Below are 27,043 nucleotides of genomic sequence, written 5' to 3'. Positions count from 1 at the left end.
TTTCTATTCCTATCTCTCCCGGGTTTTAGCCTTTTATCTTGTCTATTTGGCCTGCCCATCTTGTTCGATTTTATATTGGGTGAATTTGCTTTATTATTTAATTTTGTTATTGTAATTTATTTTCTGAGGCATTTTGATTTTTGTATTCTGTATTTTACTGTGTTGTATTGTATTTTTAAAAGGGCTTGGCCTCATGTTAGCCACCCCGAGTTCCCATTGGGGAGATGGTGGCGGGGTATAAAGTTGTTTATTATTATTATTATTATTATTGGGAAGACAAGTGGACAAATGTCAGTGTGCTGGAAGAAGCAAAGACCACCAGCATTGAAGCGATGGTCCTCCGCCATCAACTCCACTGGACCGGCCACGTTGACTGGATCCCCGACCACTGTCTCCCAAAGCAGTTGCTCTACTCCAAACTCAAGAACAGAAAACGCAATGTTGGAGGGCAGAAAAAGAGATTTAAAGATGTGCTCAAAGCCAACTTTAAAGACTCTAGCATAGACACTGAGAACTGGGAAACCTTGGCCCTTGAGCGCTCCAGCTGGAGGTCAGCTGTGACCAGCAGTGCTGTAGAATTTGAAGAGGCACGAATGGAGGGCGAAAGAAAGAAACATGCCAAGAGGAAGGTGCATCAAGCCAATCCCGACTGAGACCGCCTTCCACCTGGAAACCAATGCCCTCACTGCAGGAGAAGATGCAGATCAAGAATAGGGTTCCACAGTCACCTAGGGACCCACCAGTACGCTGACCTTGGAAGACTATCCTACTTGGACAACGAGGGATCGCCTAAGAAGACAATATCAGTATTATATATTACTATTAGTATTATATATACCATGATATTGTATAGTATATTTATATTTCTTTATTTACAATATTTCTGCCCTGCCTTTCTTGAACCTGAAGGTGACTCAAGGCGGCTTTACAACATAGGCAGCTTTATATCCCGCTTGATCTCTTCATATAGAGACTCAGAGTGCCTCACAATTAAAACCATTACAATACAACTTAAAATATACAATAATAAAACAGTATTATATATTATCAGTAGTATAATTAATGTATTTTTATATTGCAATATTATTATATATTATATTGAATTTAATATTTTATTATATTTCAATATTATATGTATATACAATATATTATATTAGCATAGCACAATATTAGTATATATTGTACTATCTGCTATATTGCAATATTATTAGTACTATTATATATAATATATATATTTCAATCAGAGGAACACTGAATCCTCAGTAAGAGCTCTGTCTCCGGTCTAGTCTTTTTGGGAAATATTTTAGAAAGGCTTCCTTATATACCTGAGTCCCTTCAGGGAGACACGTCGGGTTAAAAATAAAGTATATTATTTATAATTACCTCGATGATAGTCTTTGGGGACCCAGTTTGGGAGCCACTGCTCTTTGTGGCAGATGAGACACTGGCCCCCTTTTTAAAGCAATCCAACACTCCAGCAATTAGCCTAGGCATGGGCAAACTTCAGCCCTCTAGATTTTTTGGACTTCCACAATTCCTAACAGCCAGTAAGCTGTAAGGAATTGTGGGAGTTGGAAGTCCAAAAGCCTGGAAGGCTGAAGTTCGCCCATGCCTGGTGTAGACAATAGGCAACACCATAAGGGAGCGAGTATATATGGACTAAATGACAAACATTCGCAACTAGTCCCAAAAGCTGTTTAATTCCACCATCTCAGACACAGGCAAGAGTGCTAGAAAGCCTCCTGGGAGAGGCCGTGGGCTTCCCTACAGAACAGAGCATAAATACAGGCTCTGTTAAAAACCTATCTGGAAAACATGCTAAAAGTGTCCTTTAAACACAGTGCACTAAAAAAAAGCTCCAGTTGTGTGTTTTCTTCACATTGAACAACACAAACCTTCCGTCGTGAAACCACAAGCGTTTGCGGCAGGCAGGGGCTCCCTTGCCGAAACGCCAGAACTGCATAGATCAAGAGAATGTAGAAATAACTGTAAACATCTGGAGGGCAGGGACCCCTCCTTCCTGCTGCTGGGGCCAGAGACCCAGCCAAAGACTCTCTGGCTTCCATCCACACAGGGCTCCCCAAAGCCTGGCTCTATGCGCCTTGCCGGGGAAAGGTCCCCAGGCCCAAAGTAAAACTGCAGGCTTGCAAGAGACAGAGAGGAAGGCCCAAAAGGGATGCACAAAAGAGGGGAAGGGGGGCTGGTTCGGATGTAGCACCAAGTAGGTTCCCCAGGAACAGCCTCAAAGGAGGGAAACCCAAATCGGTCTCTGTCCAGCCAAACAGGCCCAGGCCAGGTCCCTCCAGATGGAGGTGCAGTGGAGGCAACAATGACCACTCTGCTCCTTTTGTGGGCCCTGTTCAGTGCCCATTGTCCCCAAAGGCCTGCTCCTCTGGAGAAGGTCCCAGGTCCAGGTCGGCAGAAGGGATCAAGGAAGGAGGGCCTCCCTGGCAGTGCTGGCCATCTTTCCAAAGCAAGGTATCCTCCGCTCTGCATCGGGGCACAGCTACATCCTGGAGCCTCGTTCCTGCAGGATCTGGAAGAGAGCAAGGGGAAGGAATGGGAGATGACAAAGCGCCTTAGGAGGGCTCTCTGCTGGAACAAGGAGGGCAAAGGGCAGTGAAGAAAGCCCCCTCCATCTCTACGGTCCCAGGGAGGGAGCCAGCCACTCTGGTCTTTGGACCACTCTGCAGACAAATCGGCCAGGCCCTTCTGCCACAATCCCTGCAAAGCTGACTGGACAGGCTGCTGCCCAGGCCTAGCAGCCTCCCCCCCCCCCCCCCCTGCACAAGCTTACTGGATTCATGTGGCTTCCTGTTTAAGCACAATTTTCTCTGGTTGAGCATATTCTCAGTAATCTACTATCCCAAACTGAGAGTCTTAGTCTCTGCACAAGCTCAGTTCTGGGGCCAATACCTCAGTAATCTGGATCCTTACCTGGATCCTCAGCTAAGGGCCATCAGCCCAATTCCCATCCCAATTCTTCCTGCTGAGCAGCTTCTGTGAACCCACAAAGCAACAAAAGCACAACGGGGCTACTTAGAAGGGGCAAGGTGCCCTTCATGTCCCAGGGGCAGCTCCTTCCTTCCCTCCCTTCCTCTTCAAATGACCCCTTGGCCTCCAAAAGCAAAATCCAATGACCCAGGGATCCAGGTCCTCAGGGGCCCCAGGCTAGGGGGGAGGGAGGGGAGGTTAGCAGGCCCCACAGGATCAGGGCCACAACAGACTGCTTGCTCCATCATAGAAGCTCTGCTTGTGGAGAAGCCACCGGCCCCAGAGAGGCTCAGTGCAGGGCCAGGCACAGCCCCTTCTCCACTACAGGAAGGGGACCATGGCAGACTGACAGACCCAAAGAAAGGAAGACATTTCACCTGCTCCCCCATAGCCTGGAGAAAGGACCAGATGTCACTGCCATAGTGGGAGATTACACAAACAATTACTGTGAATTGTTCACACATTGCTCACTGGGGAAATTGAAACAGATATTTTCTGAGCCTAGTCTTGGGAGAAGCCCCTGATTTCTCAAACCCCTCACCCACTGACAACCAGAGCCCACATGCAGCTCTGTGCTCTCAGGGGGACCCTTGCCTCCCCCCAGCTTGTGCCATCTCCAGTGTCTCCACTGGCCACTCTGCAGTCTTCAACTGTCCCCTGAAGACAAAGGCCTTGCAGAACCACCGTCTCCAGCATCCATCTGCCTCATCAGAGTTGACACATTCCTCCTTCCCTCCCCAGTGCTTGGGCAGAGACTTAGGTCTACAGCTGCCTTGGGGACACAGGAGCAGCCCTGCCGGTCAGGAGTCACAAGGAGGGAGACCAGATGATCCAACGCTGGCTGGCTGGTTGACTGGCCAAGGGAGAGGGGAGTGGAGCGAGTGGCTGGAGAGGCAGCCCATGAAGAGGGAAGAGGCCTTCTTCCATTGAGGAGGGCCTTTCCCAGTTCAAGGAGCCCTTCCCACTGAGCTGTGCCTGAATGAAGGACGGTGCCCCCTACCTGCTGACAAGCTCCTTTCCTCCGCCTCTGGCTGGAGGAGCACTTCGGCTGAGGTTCCAGAGACCCCAAGGCAGCCAAGGCAGAACCAGGTCCCACTGGCGGCAGCAGAAAGGGCCTAGGGATGCCTCCCCCAAATGTCAGCCAGCAAGTCCCTCTCTTTGTAGCACAACTGCCAACATCTTGCCACTTGGTCCATTCCCATCTGACAGGATCCCAGGAGGGATTCTACTGGCTGCTACTTCACAGGGCCACACTAATCTCCTGTGCAACCCCATTGGTGTCCTCTTTGCTTCTCCATCAGTGCTAAAACAGGGGCAAGGGACTAGATATACAAGCAAAAGCAGTCTCAGGCCTCCCCCAATGGAGATTCACTCCCTTCACAGCAAAATAAGCCACAACGCACACTTCCATGGAAGTAACTAGCACACACTTGGAACGGAAGGAGGCCTAGAAGCACATTCCCCGCCTTGGGGGGGGGGGGGCGGTTAAAGGCAGCCACAGCACAACGACACAATGCACTAGCGATGGAGGGCAGGGGCAGATTGCTAGTGCTCACCGTGGCACTCATACTCAATCTGAGTCATTCACATCGTAATCCGTCTCCTCGTCTTCGCTCTGAAAGGCATGCAGCGAGTGTAAAGAAAGGAAAGGGAGGAAAAGAAAAAGAGTGCAAGTTGAGTCAAGCCAAAGCCAGCGCTGGTGCCGTGTGCCGTGGGCAGAGAAAGGGGAGAGAGTGTTAAGTGGAGGAAGGGTCACCGTTGAGAGGAGAGCCCTGCGGTGCAAAGGAAGGAAGGCCCAAAGGGAGGAGTGCCTTCTTTGCAGAAAGGCTAGCCAGGAGCTGGTCCTGGGGCAGTCCCAGACAGAGCAGTGCAGGAGCCAAGCCAGCAGCAGAAAGGCCTGAAAGCCCAGGCCTTGCAGAGTAACTCCCTGCCCCCCCACCCCACTCTTTTGCTCCGCTTCCTTACAGTGTTCTTTCCTTAGCCAAAGTTCACTCACAGCCACAAGCACAAGACCAAGCTGCTTTATGCCATGGTGAAAGACAACTCATCTTTATAAGCACTATATTTTTAAGAAAAGAGAAAAAACATGCACAGATGCAGCCTCAAGACAGGAAGACTACCCCACAACATCCCTTTGTCCTTCTCTAAGTCTTTTGGTTTAGCTGGAATCTGTCTTTTTAACAAATGAGGCCTACAGAGCATAACTAAGTCTCAAGTGCTTCCTTCACAAATGAGCAGCCCATTGCCTCTTTGCAAAGAGAGGGACCATCAAAAAGCAAAGGTACTGAGTGACAGAGCAACAAGCTGGCTTCTGCATTATCTAACACACAGCTTGTTAATTTTGAAAATCAGCAGAACCCAAGGCAGCAACCAACGTAAGCACCAGTTTCATGTGCTTACAACAGCAGCAGCAGCTCAGAGGCCACTGGGAGGTATCCAGAGATAGGGGTCGCACCTTGTCCCTTGACTCACCTTTGCCTTCTCGCTGGGTTCACTGGCCATGCCATAGGGAGTGTTATGCAGCTCCTTGGAGACAACACACAAGAACTCAGCCTGGTCTTCGTTCCCGTAGTTGTAGGAAGACCCGATGCTGACCAGCTGGAAGAGAGGAAGAAAGGATTAGGGAAAGGGCTCTGTCCAATGCAACAGGAGGCAGCGGGACAGAGGGTCACAACCCTGTGCCCCCAAAATACTGCCTTGCCCTCTTCGTCCTTCGTCCCCAGCAGCTGACTCACTGTCCCCTACCTGCTCAAACTTCCAGCCATCGGACATAGTGGAGACCATCTGGGTCAACTCTTCCTCCTGGCACTGGAGCACCCGGTAAACATGCTTGATGGGCACCTGAGGGAGAAATACACATGACATGGAGAGAAGGAAGGTGGAAAGATGGGAGGGAAGGAAGGAGGAAAGGAGGGAGGCAGGGGAGGAAGAAAGGGAAAAGAGGAGAAGGAAACAAGGACAGAAGGAGGGAGGGAGAAAAAGAGGAGGGAAGAAAGAGGAAGAAAAAGAGGAAGGATGAAAAAGGAGGGAGGGAGAAGAAGGGAAAGGAAAGAAGGAAGCAAAGAAGGAAGAAAGGAGGGAGGAAAAAGGAGGGAGGGAGGACCAAACCATGCCTCAGACGTGACTGAATGAAAAAATGAGTGCCTCCAGATTGAGCAGGCCCTCCTCTGGCCCCAGAGCACCCTGTAACTGCACTTCCAATACTAGCAACATGCTAGGTGCAAAAGGAAAAGGAATGATTAAAAGAGGGTCTCACCTGTGAGGTTTTGCTGTCTCTTTCCCTTATTTTATCCTTCACCAGTTTGATTAACGAAGTGATGTTGTAGAATTCAGCTTCTTCAAGCACACCTGATACAAAAGAATCTCCATTAGCCCTGGAGCCTTTCCTGCCTGGAACTCAATGGGGCCAAAACCCTGAGGTGAAGGCAATGCAGCATGACAGGAACCCAAGGGATTGGAAGAAATAGCAAATAGCTGCTGCCAAGGACTGCTAAGCCCCCAGCAACACAACCTTCCAGTCATTTGAATTCCAGGCCCCATTTCTAAACCACCACCACCACCACCAAAGGCCCCACTACAGGAAATTAAGGTGCAAAGGCCACAAGAAGCTGCCAAACTGGAAAGCCTTGCTTGCTTTGCTACTGAAGTGAAGATTCCACCAAAAGCCTCCCCACAAACCACTTTCCCTCCGCAGTTATAACACCTACCTTCCTCTGCAAGGTCTTTATTGATAACCAGCTTCCCGTGTCGGAGATAGTTCAAAACTGGCCCAAAGTAAGTCGGGTCCCTGTCTATTAAGTAGGCACCTGTTTCATCCTAATTTACAAGAAAGGTATTTATTCAGTTGGTGTCTTAGTCCACATTTTAACAACCTTCCCCCCAGAGTTGATTATGAATGGGGGAAAACCCCACTTAATTTAAAACCAGTGTTTGTTCTCTAAATGTATGGAATCTAGCTCTTTAAGGGCTACCTACCAGAGGAAGGTTTTAATTTTTACTAGGCGGATTTATTTGTTAGCTGCCTTAAATCCCTATTTGGAGAAAGGGGGTGGAAATAAAACAACAACAATTTATTTATTTATTTATTTGGGGTTCTTATACCCCGCCCTTCTCACCCCGGAGGGGGACTCAGGGCGGCTTACAAAAGCAAAGGCACAATTCGATGCCTACATCATAAAACAATCATACACAAAATACACAAAATTACATCAGAACTCAGTTAACAAAAAATTCATACATTATTAACATAAAATCAATAAAAACCAATACAAACCCAATTTCTCCTTTTACCTGGTCAGCATTCGCTAACTCATAGATCTAGTTTTACATTCCACTTCATCAATCCTGCTGTTACTCGCCTGATGGTCTGATTTAATTGCCGGAGTGCCCAAAGGCCTGGTCCCATAACCACGTCTTCACCCTCCTCCTGAAAGCGAGGAGGGATGGTGCTGCCCTGATTTCCCCCGGGAGTGAGTTCCACATGTGTGGAGCCACCACTGAGAAAGCCCTGCTCCTCGTCCCCACCAACCTCACTTGTGAGAGTGGTGGGGTCGAGAGCAGGGCCTCCCCAGATGATCTCAGAGTTTGGGGTGGGACGTAGAGGGAGATACGTTCGGACAGATACACTGGACCGGAACCGTACAGGGTTTTGTAGGTCAAAACCAGCACCTTGAATTGTGCTCGGAACTGAATCGGCAGCCAGTGGAGCTGGCACAGCAGGGGGGTGGTATGCTCCCTGTATGTCGCCCCGGTGAGCAGTCTGGCTGCCGCTCGCTGGACTAGTTGAAGTTTCCGAACAGTCTTCAAGGGCAACCCCACGTAGAGCGCGTTGCAGTAGTCTATTCGGGATGTGACAAGAGCGTGGACCACCGTGGCCAGATCAGACTTCCCGAGGTACGGGCGCAACTGGTGCACAAGTTTTAATTGCGCAAAAGCTCTCCCGGCCACCGCTGAGACCTGGGGTTCCAGGCTCAGCGATGAGTCCAGGATCACTCCCAAGCTGCGGACCTGTGTCTTCAGGGGGAGTGTAACCCCGTCCAGCACAGGCTGTAACCCTATACCCTGTTCGACCTTACGACTGACCAGTAGGACCTCTGTCTTGTCTGGATTCAATTTCAATTTGTTAGCTCTCATCCAGTCCGACACAGCAGCTAGACACCGATTCAAGGTCTGGACAGCCTCCTTGGTGACGGGTGAGAAGGAGTGACAGATCTGGACATCATCTGCGTAGAGATAACATCTCAGTCCGAAACTCCGAATGATCTCTCCCAGCGGCTTCATGTAGATGTTAAATAACATTGGGGACAGAATCGAACCCTGTGGGACTCCACACAACAACAGTTGTGGGGCTGAACAGGTGTCACCCAGTAACACCTTCTGGGACCGACCCTCAAGAAATGACTGGAGCCACTGCAAAGCAGTACCCCCGAGACCCATGTCTATGAGGCGTCCCAGAAGGATACCGTGATCGACGGTATCGAAGGCTGCTGAGAGGTCCAGCAGAACTAACAGGGACAATGTTGTTAGCTGCCTTGAGTCCCTATGGGGGGTAAAGGTAGGATAGAAATAATGATACTATTACTACTGCTGCTGCTATGAAGAATGGCAATGTTGTTAGTCACCTTGAGTCCCTATTTGCAGAAAGGGGTGGGGGGGTTAATAATATAATAATAACAATGATGATAGACCTTCAAACCAAAAAAAGGGCAGCATACAGTTTTATCTGAGAAATGAACCACAAGTTTAAAGGCTTCCCTGGACCAACCAGATTATTTTCTTGCTTTGTTTATTTTGTCAATAGAAACAATCCAAACCACAATCCCTTGTTGTTCCCAGAACAAGTATGGAAACATGCTCTGGGGTGGTCCATATGGGCCATAACTGGGAGCCACCAGCCTGCCTGCCATCCCTGCCAGCAGAAATCCTTTGGTTTGTCAGGAGATTGCATTGGGCTTGTGAGAGGCGTTGCTCTGCAAACGTTGTGAAATCTGAAACACAAGGGAAACAGGACTTTCTTGACAACAGCCTGGGCAAGTCCAGACTGGCTCCCCGACGTGATCAATATGATCCCAGGGGTGGATCAGGGGCAGGGAGGCAAGGCAGGATCTGTACCTGAGCCTAACCTCTGAAGCAGAAAAGAGATGAAAAAGTTTGACCTTTGTTTCGAATGAGGGATAACCTTTTGTCCAAACACGTAAACGTTGGGATATGAACAATCAAATCTGCAAAAATTAAACCTGCAAACGTGAAGAGTCAACTCTTCCAAAATGTAATCACAAATAACTTCTGGGATGGAGAGAGGAAGAGAAAACGCTGAGTACTGGAAATCAGTAATATAGAAAACATGGCTATTGTGTGTTTCATAATCAGTGTTTTCTTCTTTACTTTAAATTTCAACTAAGATTTAAAGGAGGAGCTCTCTGCAAACAGCAAGTGTTGAAGACCCCTCTACTCATTTTTTAAAAAATGAGGCAAGTATTAAAGCATCTCCATGTCTTCTTGTACAGCAGAGGGAACACAGGAAGGAAGGCCTCGGGGGATTTAGGCAGGATTCTAGAGTTGTAAAAGAATCTAAAGAGCATCCAGTCCAACTTCTTTTTGCCGGGAAGGGAGGCACCATCTGATCCCTCCCAAGATGGCGGTCCAGCTTCTGCTTAAAAACCTTCAGAGAAGAAAGGAGAACCCCTTTCCAAGAGGAAGAATGAGGAGAGATATGGCAGAAGCACCCTTTCCTTTCCAATCCATATCACAGGGTCCCTGAGTTACAAACATTTGGTGTACAAACGACTCCTAGTGAAGAACAGGGTGAGACATCAGGAAGTGAGAGAAATCCATTTCTAGGAAGTAAAATCTACTCCTGAAAGAGTTATTTATTATCAGGGGGGAAAGGGGTCTCAGTTGAAGCTTTATCCCAAATTCTTATTTCCACAACAAAGCACGTTTTCCAAAATCCAATTCTCACAGAGACAGAAAGCGAGGTGAAAACCTCTGAACTGAGGCACAGACAGTAGAACAAAGTCCACAGAGGTGTTAAGCATTCCTTATGATATCCAAATCTGTCCTGATTCTAAACCAGTGCCTGTCATCACTAATGGACTGGATGAAGACAAACACATTGAAACTTAATCCAGACAAGACAGAGGTACTCCTGGACAGTTGGAAAGCAGATCAGGGAATAGGGATCCAGCCTTTGGTGGATGGGGGTCACACTCTCCCTGAAAACACAGGTTCACAGTTTTGGGATCCACCTGGACTCAGCATTGAACCTGGAGGCCCAGGAGAGCCTTTGCACAATTAAGACTTGTGCGCCAACTGCACCGTTCCTTGAGAAGCCAGATCTGGCCATGGTGGTCCATGCCTTAGTTACATCCCATCTGGATGACTACCCTTCTTTCGGTCCCACCTCCATCTCAAGCTCAATTGGTGGGAACAAGAGAAAGAATGGGCCTACCTTCTGGCAGCAAATGCCCCTCAACTCTGGAACGCCCTTCTTCTTCCCAGGGAAGTCAGAATGGCCCCCACCCTGCTGTCCTTCAGGCAATTTTTTAAAAAGGTTTTTCAGATCATATGGGGCTGTTGTGATTTGATATGATTTTAATCATGTTTAATACTGTTTTAACACTTGTATATTCGTATACTTTAAGTTGTATTGCAATGTTTTTAGTTGTGAGCAGCTTTGAGTCTCCGTATGGAGAAAAAGTGGGATATAAATAAACATTTTTTATATACATACACACACATATACATACATACATATATAAAATTAAATAAAACTTTATTTATACCCCACCCATCTCCCAAATAGGAACTCAGAGTGGCTTACAATCATAAAATAAAACATAACCAATAATATAAACAAGGTAGATAACATATCAAATTAAAACAAAACACAAAACACAAAACAACCAAAACATCAGTAAACAATTCTATATAAAAGCAGTTTAAACAACATTAAAAATCCCAGCCATTGCTCTGGTAAGGATAGCCATAAAATCTGACTGATAGTTAATAAAAATACATTTCGCCATTGCTGAAGGCCTGTTTAAAAAGCCAAGTTTTCAATTCCTTCCTAAAGATCATGAGCACTTGCCTAATCTTTTATATAGTCTATATCAGGGGTCCTCAAACTAAGGTCCGGGGGCCGGATAGGGCCCTCCAAGGTCATTTACCCAGCCCTCGCTCAGGTTCAATCTCAGTCTGAAACTACTTGAAAGCACACAACGACAACTCTATTTCATCAGCGAAAAACAGGCCCACACTTCCTATTGAAATACTAATAAGCTTATATTTGTTAAAATTCTTCTTCATTTTAATTATTGTATTTTAAAGTGTTTTTGCACTACAAATAAGATACGTGCAGTGTGCATAGGAATTTGTTCTTTTTTTTTTTTTTCAAATTATAATCTGGCCCCCCAACAGTTTGAGGGACTGTGACCTGGACCTCTATTTAAAAAGTTTGAGGACCCCTGCGCTACATTATATATTACATGTACTATTACTAATAATATTGCAGTATAGGGGTATAGTACAATATAATAATACATACTACTAATATTGTGCTATGCTACTAGATTATATATACAAATATTAACAATGTTATTATAATGGAATACAATATACTAATAACAATATAATATAATATTGTAATATAAAAATACTAATATATTAAATATAATACTACTGATAATATATAATAATATATAACTATATACTGTTTTATTATTGTATATTTGTACATTTTAAGTTGCAATATTTTTTTATTGTGAGCCTCTGTGAGTCTCCATATGAAGAGATAAAGTGGGATATAAATAAATAAACAAAAATTTCCCTGGGGAGGGTTTTCCAAAGCCGGAGGGACCGCTACCAACCATGCTTGTGATGGTGATGGAGGAGGGCCTCACCAGCAGATCTTAAGATCCGAACAGGTTCAGAGGGGAAAATAGATAGATAGATAGATAGATAGATAGATATGGTTGGAGATACACTTAAAACTTGTGTACCAGTTGCGCCCATACCTTGAGGCACCAGATGTGGCCAAGGTAGTCCATGCCTTAGTCATATCCCGTTTGGACTACTATAAAGCTCTCTATGTGGAGCTGCCTTCGAAGACAGTTCGGAAGCTTTAATTGGTATAGAGATCGGCAGCCAGATTACAAACCAGAGCTCTGCACAGGGAGAGATCCACTCCCATGTTGCAGCAGCTCCACTGGCTTCTGGTCTGCTTCCAGGCTAGATACAATGTGCTGGTCATTATCTTTAAGTGGTTCAGGTCCAGGCTACTTGAAAAACCGCATATCCCCTTATAAGCCAACTTGAACATTGTTGTCAGCAGAGGAAGCACTAATCTCGGTCCCACCCCTGGTGGGAACGAGAGAAAGGGCCTTCTCCATAATTGCCCATCACCTCTAGAATGCCCTCCCTTACCTCTTCTACTTCCAAAAACAATAAAACCTACTTGTGCTTTCTAGCATACGGAGAAGAGGAGAACTAAAGAATGACAGTCAGCACTCTGGCCCTGGTAGGTAGGCTAGCACCATGGACATTATTGCAATTATAGTTAATTTTAAATCTTTTAATGAACCTTTGGGAGTTTTATAAATTGAGATTCATGTTTTTATTGTTTGATATAATTTTACTGTTTAACTGTTTGTGTAATTTAAGTCTTATGTTATAATTTGTTGTTCAGTGTCGGTTTGCTTTGGGATTTGGTGGATAGTCATGTTTACACTTGTCTCCGTGGTTGCTCTGTCTCTCTGGAATACCCTCCCCATCCAAGTTAGAACAGTCCCCTCCCGCCCCTCCTTTTAAAAACACCTTTAAAAACTAATCTATGCTCCATAGCTTATGATGAGTAATGAAACCCCCCTCCTTCCTGACTGATGTCCTGCCAAGGGTTTACACATTCATAGAACCACTATTACATTTATATTTTATATATCTAGAGTCTATATTTACACAGCACTTATAACTAATACACTTTATGAGGTCTAATTATTTGTCCTCCCCATAGTCTATTTTATATGCGCTATTTAATGATGATGTCTTTATCATATCAGGAGCGAACCAAGAGTACAGTTGTGATGTATTTGTGAAAACACAAAGTTTAGAAACTTGGCATTATATTAAATGTCCTTTCACCAGTAGCTGGCCACTTGGGGTGCCTCTGGTGTTGCTATAAGAAGGTCATCCATTGTGGGGACATGAGAGGAGCCTCCCCGCAGGATTGCAACACATTCAGGTGTCCCCTGGGCAACGTCTTTGTAGATGGCTGATTCTCTCTCTCTAGAAGTGACTTTTATGGTGCTGTGTTTTTATGCTTGCATATGGCATTGAATTTGCCTTCGCACTTGGAAGCTGCCCCGAGTCCCTCTGGGGAGAGGGGTAAGAAATAACATTTTTTAAATAATTATTACTATTATTTTACTGACACAAAAGCACAGAATGTCACAGCAAACGAGATCTATATGCTGCATTTCGTATCAAAAAATCACAAGTTGAACACTTCCCAAGCATCTAGGACTGTGTGATGTATTTTTGAATGATGTGCGCTGAATTATTATTATTATTATTATTATTATTAGAATCCGCCCTGAGTCAAATAAAGTCTTATTATTTGAGCGGAGAAAGGAGAGGGCCTGAGGCTGCTGTTAGGAATGGTGGAAGTCCAAAACAGCTGGAAGGGGGGCTGAAGTCTGCCCAGGCCTGCTCTATGCCCACCTTGTCGGAGTCGAGGTCGGGGTCGGCCTGGCAGAGTCGGAAGAGGAAGCTCTTGGGGTCGCGGCAGAGCGTCTGCCGGGTGGTGAGGAAGCAGGTGCCGCCCACGTTCAGCCGGACCCACTTCCCGGGCGACGGCGCCCCCAACGCTGAGGAGGCCGAGGCCGGGCCGGGGCCCAAGCGGCAGGGGGGAGCCGCCACCGCCGCCGCCGCGGAAGAAACCAAAGCCGAGGGAGGGCCGCCCCAGGAGAGCAGCGACGACGAGGAGGAGGAGGACGACGAGGAGGAGCCGCTGGAGCTGGAACTAGAGCATCGGCGGCGGCACGAAGAGGAGGAGGAAGGCCCGAGGGGGGCCGGCGGCGGAGGGGCCATGGGCAGCTCGCAAGAACTCTCCGCCGCCATCTTGGCTGCGCGCCGGAAGTGACGCTCCCGAAAGGCGTCCCCCGAGCCGAGGACGTGCGCGGCCCTAGCGAGGGCGCATGCGCATCTCCTCGGCGACCGGCCAAAGCAAGGAAGAAGGCTGAAGGGAAAGGGAAACCTGGAGGAGCCCAGGGCAAGGCTTGTTTCCTGCTGCTCGGGAGACTATGGCTTCTTTCACACAGCTGAATAAAATCCCACATTATCTGCTTTGAACTGGAACATATGGCAGTGTGAGCTCAGATAGCCCAGTTCAAGGCAGATATTGTGGGGTCTTCTGCCTTGATATTATGTTTTAATATGTGTAGTTTAAAGAATTAGATGAACGTGTGTTTGAGCCATGTTGTAACCTGCCTCAACCCGTGCAGGGAGGCGGTCAAGAAATATGATGATGATGATGATGATGATGATGATGATGGAAGGCTTTCATGCCCAGAATCACTGGGCTGCTGAGTTTTTCAGGCTGTATGACTATGTTCCAGCTGCATTCTCTCCTGACGTTTCTCTTGCATCTAATGGCATCTCGGAGGTTCTGTTGCTAGTGAGGCAAGTGGGGTGTATATATACTTGTGGAATAATGTCCAGGGTGGGAGAAAGAACTCTTTGTCTCTTTGAAGCAAATGTGAGCATTGCAACCTCTAAGCTACCTCTATGCAAATACCCCTACTGATTGACTTTTTTTAATAGTTACAAGCTGGGTAGATGCGGGGAATGCCGTGGATGTATCCAGAGTTCAGTAAGGTCTTCAACAAGTCCCCCATGACCTTCTGGCAAACAAACTAGTCAAATGTGAGCAAGGCAAAACTAGTTAGGTGGATCTGTAATTGGTTAAGCAAACGAACCCAGAGGATGCTCACTAATGCTTCCTCTTCATCCTGTAAAGAAGTAACGAGTGGAGTGCCGCAGGGTTCTGTCCTGGGCCCGGTCCTGTTCAACATCTTTACTAATGACTTAGGCCTTTCCCATCCCAAAGCCCTCCTTGTGGCTGAGGCCCTCTCCTCCAGAGGAAACCCACAGAAAGGGCCTGTCAGCTCTGGTCAAAGAAGATGATCTCCTTGATCAACAGGAGCCACGCTCTCAGCCCTTTCTGCCTCCAGTCAACCCAAAGTGGAGAGCGAAGGCCCTGCAGCAGCTGATCTGCTGGGGATCCTTTGGGGCCAGCCACCCGCCCATGTTCCCTCTCAGGGCACAAAAGGGAAGGCTGCTTATGAGAACCGCCCTAGTATTTGGGGTCTGGAGGGAATGGCGTTTAGAGCCCCACCCCCACAGTTTGGTCCAACCCGATGGGTGGCTGGCGCTGAGAAAGCAAGGCCTTTCGCCGTGTAGCCACAAGCGTTTGACCATGACAGTTTAATTGGGGAAAAAATAATAAAGAGAGACAAAAGAACTATATGAAACATTTTGATAGATATGACTCAAGTACCATACATGTCTTCCCCCCTCCATCGTATCAACATTTGTACATAAACACAATTAGTCTGATTAGTGGAGGGGCTTAAATATATTTAAATCATGTAAAATATTTCCAAAGTTGCTAAAAGGTACGACGCTTTTTGCCAATGAACAATACAGGAATATTTGTACACCTCATTATACAAAGAGACCACGAATCAAGTCATCAGTTGTACAAACAGCATGTCTCTTGGGGTGGGGGCCTCCCTCTGCTCTGCCCCAAAATAGTTCCCCAAAAGCAGGGACCCCTCCCCCTTGTGGCGCTCAGCCCCTTCGCTCGCTGCTCCGGGAGGAAGCCACTCACTCGTTGGCTCTGCTCTTCAAAAAAGGCAAAGGACCCCAAAGTTGCACCAAGGCAGCCTCCAGACCAACTACTTCACCCCTCCGTTAGTATGAGTTAAAAGCATGCTGGTAACCTCAGTGCTCCTTAAACATGTAAATGCACCAAATTAAAACCCCATGTTTAAAACACTATGAGACCAGGGGGCCAGGGCTCCTCCACGCTCTACATTCCTCCCCTTCCCCACTGCAAAGGAGTGTCTGCAAGACATGAGAATAAAGAAAGTACCATCAGGGGAGGGAGGATCCCAGAGTGCTCTATGGGGGGAACATCCCCACTGCGTTCCTCATTGCGAGGGGTGCAAATGGAGCCCACCAATCGGCTCCGAAGGGAGGAGGGAGGAAGAGAGGCCGGAGGCAGTTACCAGGAAGCCTCACTTGCTCAGGCTAGAGCCCACCAAAGGGCATGACTGATCCAACAGGAAGTCACAGTTGAGCCCCACACGATCCAGGCTGCAATGCCAGCAATATGGGGGGAGGGGATCTGCTCCTCTGCGGAACAGGGAAGGAGGGAGACAGAGAGGAAGGGGCCTGTGTGTGGAAGCCTCAGCAGAAGCACGAAAGCAAGCAAAGCGACCCTGAATTCCATTGGTTTCCTCCAGAAAGGAAAAAGTTTGGCCCTGGAAACGGATGTTGTTGACTGGGCTGGGAAGAGTCCTCTGGTGGCTCTCTAGCAGCACGGAAGGAGACGGGGCGCAAGGGAGGAAGAGGAGGAAGAGGAGGAGCAGCCGTCGCTGCCTCACTTCGCAGTGTTCGGGTGGTATCTGTGTCGCCAAACCTCCTGTATCTTTTTGCACCATTTGTGAGCATTCCCACTGGGATCCATCAGGTAGTACGTCCGGTTCGGCTGGAAGCAAACACAAGTTCAGTGCTCACCCCAAGACCAGCCCTAGCAATGGCCAAATTCAAGCCAGTTGGTTGGGCTGAGGACTGACCTCTTGGCCCCAGCCCCAACCCTTTGGCCGCCTTGCCTTCCTCTCTAGCTGAAAGGAAGGTGACCAAGGCCCCCAGTTGCCGGAATTGCCCCTAGGGGCCCAGAAGGTTCTCCCACTCTTCTCAGGGGCCACCAGCAGCTGGAACACAATCCCTCCCATGAAAAGCCCCTCAGCACTGAAATGGCAGTCAAGAAAGAGAGGCCTTGCTGAAATGGGCCACTTACTGTGTGGACAAAAAAGGTCTTGAAGTTCTTGGCTTCTGGCCGGAGCTCCAGGGACCAGGGGATCTCCCCTTTGAGGACCTTGTTGACAGGGTCCACGTAGTACAAATGGGGCCCTTCGGTGAGCAGCAGCTGGCGCCGACGAGCAAAGAGGCCCTGCAGGGAAAGGGAAAGGGCACTTGGCTGAGGGCCACGAGACGCTCCTGAGCAGCCCCTGCATTTCCCACTGAGGCCAAATTACGAGAAGGGAGAGGCTTTGGAGGACCCTCACCATTGTCACAGGGGAGAGTTGCACTCTGCTCCAGAATCAAGAGAGAGAGAAAAGCAGCTAGGAAACCAAAGGTACTTACCTTCCTCTTGTCTACTGGACCCATCTTCAGTATTAGGTTATTTTCTACAAATTGGTGCCTGAGGAGGAGAGAACCATCGCTGTATTATTTTCATCAGCTCAAAACAGGACTCAGGTGGATTTTAAAGTGGGGAGGCAGCAACTGCAGCCCTTGAGGTCCCAGCTGGAGCCAGTTACTGAGGGCCCAGGGTAAAGGGCTTGGCAGCGGAGCATGCTCCTTCCTTTCTCCCAAGGCAATGATAGCATGAGGCACTCGCAACAGGAACAGACCAGAAGTCCTTTGGGGGCTACCTTGCTTCCCCCCCCCCTAAGTAGCCTCCTCCCCCAAATGAGAAAAAAGGGGTTTCTATGGGGAAACTCTAGAAGATGATTGATGGGCGAACTGCTTACCAGGGATTTCCACCTGCCTGCTTTGCCAGCAGCAACCTCTTCTCCTCGTCAGAGAACTGGAGGTCCAGCTCAAAGGAGTTGCTATCAAGGTCGTGGATGTACTGCTCGATGTTGTTGCCCGAGGTCTGTGGGGGCAGGGACGTCTCCGGGGAAGACAGCGACTGGGATGAGGCTGAGCCGGAGACTTGCATGCAGCCAAACTGACTCAGCAGGTTGTCGTACTGCCCAGAGAAGGAAGCACGCTGATTCACTTGCACCCAGAAGGACACCCAGCCCCTTCTCCCTGGCTCCTTCTCAAAAAGCCGAAGGAGGGGCTTCTCAGGTGCAGCGCTATCTGTTTATGTGGCTCCCTCTCAAAAAAATAACGGAGGCGGCTAAGGCAAGACAAGGACAGAGCTGTTGGTCTCCATCCCCTCTGAAGGGGAGGGGGTTTGATCACATGAGAACTCACGTTGCCATAGCAATCCTCATCGTCTTCTGACATGGCAGGCAAGTAGGCAGTCAGTTTGGGCGGTGTCTGGCGATGAAGATCCTCCCAAGTCACGGAGTCAAAGAAAGGATGGCCCTTGAGGGGTCCGTAGCCCTGCATTTCCTCACAGCCTAACCGCTTGGTAGGATCTAGGACCTGATCAAAGCCAACACTTCAGAGACATCTCTTCCATGACAACAACAGGGATCGATTGTAAAGTAACACCCAAATCGGGGGGGGGGGGGGCTGAGCAGCCCAAGCACCCATCAAGCAGCCAAAGGCAAAAAAGGGAACCAGAAGCAGGTGAGGAGGAAAGGGAGAGGGATGGAGACTGTGGGGCCTAAGCAAGGGGGTTTGTGAGCCCAGGAGGGAGATATGGCTCTGCAGCCCGACAACCCAGAGGATGTGTTTGAGGGGAGAGGCCTCAGAGCCATAAGTCAAAGACTGGGGGGGGGGGGGGGGTGCATTTCATTTCTTCTCCCATCTCCAGCACTCTTTCAATCCCTTTCACAGATTAAATTCACTTACCAAAAGCTTTTCTACGAGGTCTTTTGCTTTAGGAAAGAACTTCTCTGGGAAGTCATATTCCAACTTGATTATCTTTTGAAATATGAGATATTCATTTCTGCAAGGTAAACACACAAATAATAATAATAATAATAATAATAATACCTTTAATGCTTCATGTGAGTACAAACATATTGAAATAATACACAATAAAGCAACAGTATTAACAGCTTACGACAAATAATTAAGCATTGTGATGAAAAATAAAACAAAACAATCCAATAAGACACAGTTAACCAAAACATAAGCAAACATTACAACAAATACCTTAAAAGTAATTTAAAATGGTTACATTAGAATGGCTGGCACCAGTGTTCACATACACACACACACACACACACATACACACACACACGCAGATAGTAGCAGAAGAGCAAGACTACCCTAGTTTCCAAGACTACCCTAACACTGAAATCAACACAGTTGCTATGATCCAATCACACATGAGGTGGGCCAGGGAAGATATGTCCTTTTTATGGGTAGTTGGAGGGGCCATGCTTACTGGATTTGAACAGGCTCAAATCAGACATCTCTTTCCCTTCCAGTAGCTCATCTATCTATCTATCTATCTATCTATCTATCTATCTATCTATCAAAATGCTCTGTGCATAATGAGTACCTTAAAAACAAAAGAAGCAATGAACGAAATCACACCAAATTTGGCAATAAAACGTCTCACAACACAAGGAGTGACCATCACTCAAAAATTATGATTTTGTCATTTGGGAGTTGTAGTTGCTGGGATTTATAGTTCATCTACAATCAAAGAGCATTCTAAACTCCATCAACAATGGAATTGAACCAAACTTGGCACACGGAACTCCCATGACCGACAGAAAATACTGGAAGGGTTTGGTGGGCATTGACCTTGAGTTTGAGAGTTGTAGTTCACCTACATCCAGAGAGCACTGTGGACTCAAACAATGATGGATCTTGACCAAACTTGACACAAGCATTCAATATGCCCAAATATGAACACATATGGAGTTTGGGGGAAATAGACCTTGACATTTGGGAGTTGTAGTCACTGGGATTCACAGTTCACCTACAATCAAATAGCATTCTGAACCCCACGAACGACAGAATTGGGGCAAACTTCCCACACAGAACCCCCATGACCAACAGAAAATACTTAAGGCCATCCAATCCAACTCCCTTCATCAGGGCAAGAAAACATAATCAAAGTACTCCTGACAAAGAGCCATCCAGCCATAGAGATAGATAGATAGATAGATATGATTCACACACACACAGATACAGTATCATCGATTTGAATGGGACCTTTAAAGAAGGACAATATATTGCATGTTCCAAAGTGGGCAAACCAGACACTCTCCACATCAACACTGACAAAGAAACAGCAAGAAATACTGTTTACCCACAAGCATGAAGAAATTACATAAATTAGAAACCAACACTTTCTCATTACTTTATTTTTCAGATCAACAGACTGGGCCACAGCAACGCGTGGCAGGGGACAGCTAGTTTTTATTATATTGGTTGCCCTAAATCAGAAACCAGGCCTCCCCCCTCCTTTACGTCAGGCAGCAGAGAAACCAGAAGCAGAGAGGAGCATGCCAGCTCAACCCAGAAGCCCCCCACCCCCACCACTGCAACCTATTAGCTGAATACTACAAGACGATGCCCTGGGCCTCCTTCATCCAGAAGCAGGCCCCAATTCCCACAAGGTCTTACCCAGCTCTGAAGGGTGGCAGCCCTGCCACAAGCTGATAGACGATACAGCCAAGTGCCCACAGGTCGGAGCTTCATCCACAACAGAGAGAGAGAAGGGGGAGACAAAGCACAGAGGTCAGTGCCAGGCCATTCCAGGCCCTGCAGATCCAGGGGTGCTGCCCTCGGCATTATGCTAAGTCAGGTGCTTAGTTATCCCTGAGGAGGAGCAGGCCAAATAGCTCACTATGGCCTCTCTGGCCAGTTGTTTACATGTTCTTCAGTCTTAGTAAATCATTAGTTTCTTTTTTTTTTTTTTTTTTTTGGCTGCAAAGGTGACTGGGGAGAAGGGACTGAAATATCTCTCTTCCTTTTTCCCATTACATTCACACACAGAGAAATCTCCCAAGAGCATGACTGCAGAGAGCCAGAGCACTCACCTTTTGCAAGCTGACTTCTCTGTGAGGAGTTCCGGTGACACATACTGCGCCGTCCCAACAAAGGAGTTCGCCCGGGCTGAAAGGGAGAAGTAACAGCCACCAAGAGGATAAATGAGCCTATGGCCCAGCAGGCAATTCCTGTCACTAACTAGGAAAACACAGCTTTTGATAACCCGAGAAAGGTTACTGTAACCATTCTCATGAAATGAGATGAAACTGCATGTACCTTGTCTACTGTCTGCAGATAATACTTTTGCTGTCCCAAAGTCTGTGATCTGAATGTGCATTTCTCCATTCAAAAGAATGTTCTCCGGCTTTAGATCCCTGCAGAAAGCACAGTTCAGGGAAGATCCCCAACCCATCATGCTGGAAACATCTCCCTTTTCCTTCCACCCAAAGTGGAAAAATCTCCATGCTACATAATTCCATGTTGCCCCCCAACACCACACATGCACAAAGAACCAGAGAGCTCGGAGCTTCCTGGGTGGGTCCCACATAAGAGGCTCATGGGGATCTTGTTCCCTCCTGTGGGAATCCTGGGCTAAGCAGAGAAATCCAGCAAAGGCAGCGGGGGGGGGGGGGGGGAGAGTGAGGTGGCAGGAACGTGAACTGCGGAACACATTCACTTCCTCCTCTTACCTGTGAATAATTCCCTTTCCATGAAGGTACTCCAGAGCAGCCACAATTTCGGCAGCGTAAAACCTTGTACACGTCTCATCAAACGAGCCAATCTTGCGGATGTATTTGAGAAGCTCCCCATTCTTGGCATAACTGAGACCAAAATCTGGATGTTTCGTTAAGAATTATTTCTTTCAGAAGGCTATAGACTCTGTAGCATAAACAGAGACACTGGATGTCGTTCTAAAGAGATGGCTACTGGCCCTAGAAGTGGGGGTCATCAGAGAGCAGCATCAATCATGGCAACTGCCCTTTGCAGCCCCTGCAGCACCCACTTTTGCCCGGATCTAACATTCTCTGGCAGCTTTAATAAGAAATACAGAAATGTCACATGATTAAGACTTCACAGAAACACTCTGCTCTGTCCGCCTTTCTTGGTCTAGCACTTATTGACCTCATGTTAGCCGCCCCGAGTCCCCTTTGGGGAGATGGTGGCGGGTTATAAAGTGTATTATTATTATTATTATTATTATTATTATTATTATCATCATCATCATTATTGCCTTGACAACATTTTCCTCCCAAAGGATACAGAGCTTTTCATCGTCCTGAAATGTGAAGTAGAGTTTGACAAAGAAAGGGTGGTCCAGGCGGGACATGATGTCTCTCTCCCGGGTCACATAGGGCACTTTGTTCTCTTTGATAATGTGACGTTTTTCCAGAATTTTGACTGTTCAAAATACAAAGGAGTTTCAACCTTTTGCAGCCTCCATGGAAAACTCAGAAACCATGCAGGTGGATAGGAAGGGGCTTGGAGGCCAGGCAGACATGAGCCCTTGCAAGAGCACTGCTTCACTGCTGCCTTTGGAGCCACCAGGCTGAACCCAACCCCACCCTAAAAGCATTACTCACTGGCATATTCTCTGGAGGAAGCCAATTCTCTGGCCAAGACCACCTGTTTCAAGGGAAAGAGGGATGCCATTACAATCCCTAGGAGGAGGCAGCCCTGCAGGAAGCCCCCATAAGGCTGCCAGTGAACCTTTTATGAGCCCAGCTGCCCTCCTGACCCAGACTACCTCTGGTGAGCTGAAGTGCCTAGAGCCCACCTGGCCCAAGCATGGCAAGCGCATGGGAATGTGTGGGTCAGGGAGCACTCTGTGCCGCATCAGGGCATGCCTCTTCCCTCTTCCCAGCAAAGACACTCACAGTTGAGAAGGAGCCTTCGCCCAGGATCTTCCCAAATTTGAAGTCCTCAGGGCGCTTCTTCCGCTGTGGCTGAGGGGCAGGGGCCTGTGGCAAGGCGTTCTCCATGCTCAGCTCTGGCCGGCCGCCACAAGCGGAGGCAGTGACGGGCGGGAGGCTGGGCTCGGCCTGGCTCCTCACCATGGATGGAGACGGACAGGAACACAACACCACGCTGGACTGTATGGGAACAGCATCATACTGCGGAGGAAAAAACAGGGTCACCCAATGGCTCTCCCCAGGGTGACAGTATAAGGACAGCAATACAGCCAGAGGCCTCTGGCTGCTGCTGCTGTAGCCACGGCCCCATTCACTCTCCAGCATCTCCCAAACACTCCATCTGGCAGATGATAGAAGGGCCCATCACCTGCCTGTCTTCCAAACTTCCACTGATACCAAAGACAACCAATGTTTTGCCAACCCGCCGATAAGGCTCAGTCCTCACTAGGGTGCTCTGCAAGTGCCTCTCCCAATGAAAAGCCGGAGGCCCTCCTTTGAAGTAGAGGATGATCTCAGCTAGTTTCTCAGGCACCCATTTGACACCCCCCCCCCACACACACACACACACATTGTTGACCCTGAAGAGACCTTTCTAGACCCCATGGCTTCGTGGATACTGAGAAGTAGGCTGAGCAACATGGCAAGGCCAAGGAGAGCATGGCCCCCATCCCACGTGGGTGGGCAGTTGACATTCACCAAGAGAAGGCTATAGCAACGGCAGCTTCTCTGACTGATTCCTGACTGGTTCTCCTTTTGTGGCTTCTGCCGACCACAATAGCAGTCATAAACAGATAACATACATGCTGAAGAGTAAAACCATGAAGGGAAATGTCTCCACAACTAAGCAATAGTTACTCAGTACGAGAGAGTTTGCCTTCATTCAACAATCTGAGCCCGGCCCAGAGTTTCCATTCAGAAACATGAAAGCAATGCACCGGCTCAAGCTCCAGGCAAACAGAGCAGATGATAGAAGCCGCCAAGGCCAGATCTTTAAAGCCAAAGGGGTGAAAGACAACAAGAGTTGCAAAGACAGAGCTAGCTGACTGGCACCAGAAAGGGATTCCAGCCCCTTCCACAGGCTGTATAAAATTTGTATTGAACTGGATTATATGGCAGCGTGGACTCGGATAATCCAGTTCAAAGCAGATATTGTGGATTATCTGCCTTGATATTCTGGGTTATACAGCTGTGTGGAAGGGACCTATGAATAGGGCAGGAGTTTCCTGAGACACCAATGGCCCCTTCCACACAGCTGTATAAAATCCCCCATTTTCTGCTTTGAACTGGGTTATATGGCAGTGTGGATTCAGGACTCTTACACACAGGCAAATAACCCAGATAATCAAGGCAGAAATTCCTACAATATCTGCTTTGAAATGGGTTAACTGAGTCCACACTGCCATATATTCCAGTTCAAAGCAGAAATTGTGGGATTTTATTCAGCTGCGTGGAAGGGTCCTTAGATTATCTGGCAGCAGGGACTCATTAATCCAGTTTAAAGCAGAATACCTGGGATCAAATCCTGGGATATAGGAACTGTCTGGAAGGGCCCCCAGTTCAAAGCAGATATTGTGGATTATTTATTTGCCTTTATATTCTTGGTTATACGGCTGTGTGGGTCCTCGGAATGGGGCAGGAGCTTCTTGGCACACCAAGGGCTGCAGCGGAGAAGCCCAGGGATAGGGGGAACGGGGGCACTGTCAGCAACACGAGCAGGGGCAGAGCCCCTCAGCAAGGCACCTCTGCACAGGGTGAGGTGGGCAGCCCCCACTTTGGGCTCCAACAAGGAAGGGGCAGAAGCGCCAGGCCTGACCGTGAGAAATATTGCAAGGCCATGGAAGATACTGAAATGTTACACTGCTTGCCTCATTAGTGGTTGTTTTCTAGAAGATTGTAGCAAAAGTAGACTACAGAAATACACACGTTATCTACTCTGTGCCTTGCAAATGCCAATCCACATATTACTGCCCCTCCACAAGAAGACACCACAGAGCGGTGGCAAAACCATATGCCATTCTTAACCACCCTTCATAAACACAGGAGGACTCCCTTCCTCCAAACAGGACCCCCCAAGCAACAGAGAAGTAGCTGGGATCCACACCCTCTGCTGCAGCAGGAGACTCTTGGGGCCCAATTTGTGGGTCGGCAGAAGCCGCAAAGGGAGTCCCAGGAAGGAATCAGCCAGGGAAGCTGCCATCGCTATACCCTTCTCTTGGTAAATGTCAATTGCCCACTTGTGTGGGATGGGGGCCATGCTTTCCCTGGCCTTGCCATTTTGCTCAGTCTCCTTCTCAGTATCCACGAAGCCAAGGGGTCTAGAAAGGTCTCTTCAGGGTCAACAATGTGGGGGGGGGGGGTGTCAAATGGGTGCCTGAGAAACTAGCCAAGAGCATCCTCTGACTTCAAAGGAAGGCCTCCAGCATATCTGGAAGAGCCTGGAATATATTTGAGGGAGGCACTTGCAGAGCGCTTCAGTGAGGACTGCGCCTTGTCAGGGCTCTGTGGCATCAGTGGTAGTTTGGAAGGCAGGCAGGTGGTGGGCCCTTCTATCCTCTGCCGGATGGAGTGTTTGGGAGATGCTGGAGACTGAATGGAATCAGCCAGAGAAGCTGCCATTTCTCTAGCCTTCTCTTGGTAAATGCCACCTGGCTGGAGACTGAATGGGGCGGTGGCTGGAGCAGAAGCAGTCCGAGGCCTCTGGCTGTCTCGCTGCCCATATACTGCTATTCTGTGCTGGACAGGCCTCCAGCCCGGGCCGCGCTTGGCCTCTACTCCTCCCTCCGGCTTCACGGAAAGGCAGGCCTCGCCCGGGCCGCTGGAAGCCCTCTTGCTGGGAAGGAGGGTCAGGGAGAGAGGCGCGAATTGGGGAGCAGAGGCAGAAAGCGCCTCAGGCCCGGGAAAAGGCCGACTTCTAAGCTCCCTCCTTCCCTCCCTCCGGCCTCTGAGGCAGCGGGGCGCCTTGGCAGGGGCCTAGCCGGGGCGCCGGGCCTGAGGGGCGCGGCCTAGGCCTGCCCGCCTGCCTCCTCCTCCTCCCGCCCTTCCCTTCCCTCTCCTCCTCCTCCTCCTCCTACCAGGGGGCTGCCGGTGCTGGCCATGGGCCCGGCCTCCCGACCCGCCACTGCGACCCAATGGGACGCCCGCGTCCTCCGCCACTGACGTCAGCGACAACAATGCCCACTTCCGCGCGGTTGAGGGCGGGACTTCCCGCCGGTGCGCTCTGCCATTGCCCTGCCCGAGGTGCCGCTCAACTCAACATCTCGTCGGCTCTCGCTTGGTGGCTCTCGCGAGACAGAAAAAGGAGGGGCCGGCCGGCGAGGAAGCAAGTGACGCAGCAGCAGCAGCAGCGGAGACGCCCCTCGCGCTCCCTCCCTCCCTACCCAGAAGGCACCGGGCCTCCCCCCCCCCCCCCATTCTCTTTCACTCACTCCCTTCCCTCAGTGTCTCCGGCGGAAGTGCGGAGTACCGTTGTCCGGCGCCACCCACAACCCGATCATAGGGTTCCGGATACATCCCCCCCCCCCCCCAAATAGGCCTCTGGAGAGAAAGAATGGCGCGGTTGTGGTCCCAGAGCGTTGTCCACCAGGCCTGATTGCCTCCTGGAAGGAGCATGGGAGCCATGGATCGCCCCCAAAACTACGTGTTGAGGAAGAGTGGCAAGGGACAGGACTTTGCAGGAAGCCTTCCAGGCATGGGCCAACTTGGGCCCTCCAGGTGTTTTGGACTTCAACTCCCACAATTCCTAACAGCCCGTAGGCTGTTAGGAATTGTGGGAGTTGAAGTCTAAAACACCTGGAGGGCCCAAGTTGGCCCATGCCTGGCCCATACTGTGTACAATCAATGGCAGGGTGGGTGAGGGTCCTGTTCTGCCTTCTCCACCCCACCCCATCTATAACAATAACATTTGCAGATGATACAACTGTGATGGGACTTCTTATCTCTGAAGGTGAGGAGTCTGCTGACCGGGATGAGATGGATCTCATGGGGCAGGGACAATAACCTAGTTCTTAACATGGATGAGACCCAGGAGCTCATAGTGGACAACATGAAGAGCAGACCAGAAATCTAGCCCTTGCTCATAAATGGAGACCAAGAGGAGCAGGTGATGAGTTTCAAGTTTTTGGGTATCACTATGAAGGAAGACCTGACCTGGGGCAACGTTCATAGAGCAGCACTGGTGAAAAGGGCCTGACCCCGAGAGCGGCGGAGGCCCCCGCTTTCAAATTGGT

At 48.8% G+C, this 27,043-nt stretch overlaps 2 protein-coding genes across 3 annotated transcripts; both read right to left on the bottom strand.

Annotated features, from left to right (window-relative positions):
* Window positions 1–1,681: 1,681 nt before the first annotated feature.
* On the bottom strand, window positions 1,682–14,145 carry LOC132781890 (BTB/POZ domain-containing protein KCTD5-like). 2 transcript variants are annotated; one of them, XM_060786421.2, is made up of 7 exons: window positions 13,711–14,145; window positions 6,702–6,810; window positions 6,251–6,342; window positions 5,740–5,835; window positions 5,467–5,592; window positions 4,551–4,609; window positions 1,682–2,536 (listed from the first exon to the last, which is right to left on the bottom strand). In XM_060786421.2, the coding sequence occupies exons 1-6, from the start codon at window positions 14,107–14,109 to the stop codon at window positions 4,565–4,567; spliced, it is 867 nt and encodes a 288-aa protein (XP_060642404.2). In that variant the 5' UTR covers window positions 14,110–14,145; the 3' UTR covers window positions 1,682–2,536; window positions 4,551–4,564. The 2 variants fall into 2 exon arrangements, with proteins under 2 accessions (XP_060642404.2, XP_060642405.2); XM_060786422.2 differs by lacking the exon at window positions 4,551–4,609 and having other exon boundaries at window positions 13,711–14,144.
* A 1,461-nt stretch (window positions 14,146–15,606) lies between these two features.
* On the bottom strand, window positions 15,607–26,014 carry LOC132781891 (3-phosphoinositide-dependent protein kinase 1). Its single transcript, XM_060786423.2, has 14 exons — window positions 25,889–26,014; window positions 22,782–23,018; window positions 22,488–22,530; window positions 22,168–22,305; window positions 21,597–21,741; window positions 21,184–21,281; window positions 20,958–21,033; window positions 20,542–20,610; window positions 18,808–18,904; window positions 18,262–18,435; window positions 17,811–18,031; window positions 17,422–17,479; window positions 17,075–17,227; window positions 15,607–16,762 (listed from the first exon to the last, which is right to left on the bottom strand). The coding sequence occupies exons 1-14, from the start codon at window positions 25,910–25,912 to the stop codon at window positions 16,655–16,657; spliced, it is 1,641 nt and encodes a 546-aa protein (XP_060642406.2). The 5' UTR covers window positions 25,913–26,014; the 3' UTR covers window positions 15,607–16,654.
* Window positions 26,015–27,043: the final 1,029 nt, after the last annotated feature.

Source organism: Anolis sagrei, chromosome X, assembly GCF_037176765.1.
Source record: "Anolis sagrei isolate rAnoSag1 chromosome X, rAnoSag1.mat, whole genome shotgun sequence".
Classification (NCBI taxonomy): domain Eukaryota; kingdom Metazoa; phylum Chordata; class Lepidosauria; order Squamata; family Dactyloidae; genus Anolis; species Anolis sagrei.
Note: the sequence above shows the minus strand (reverse complement) of the source record. Positions and strands in the feature narration are given on the sequence as shown.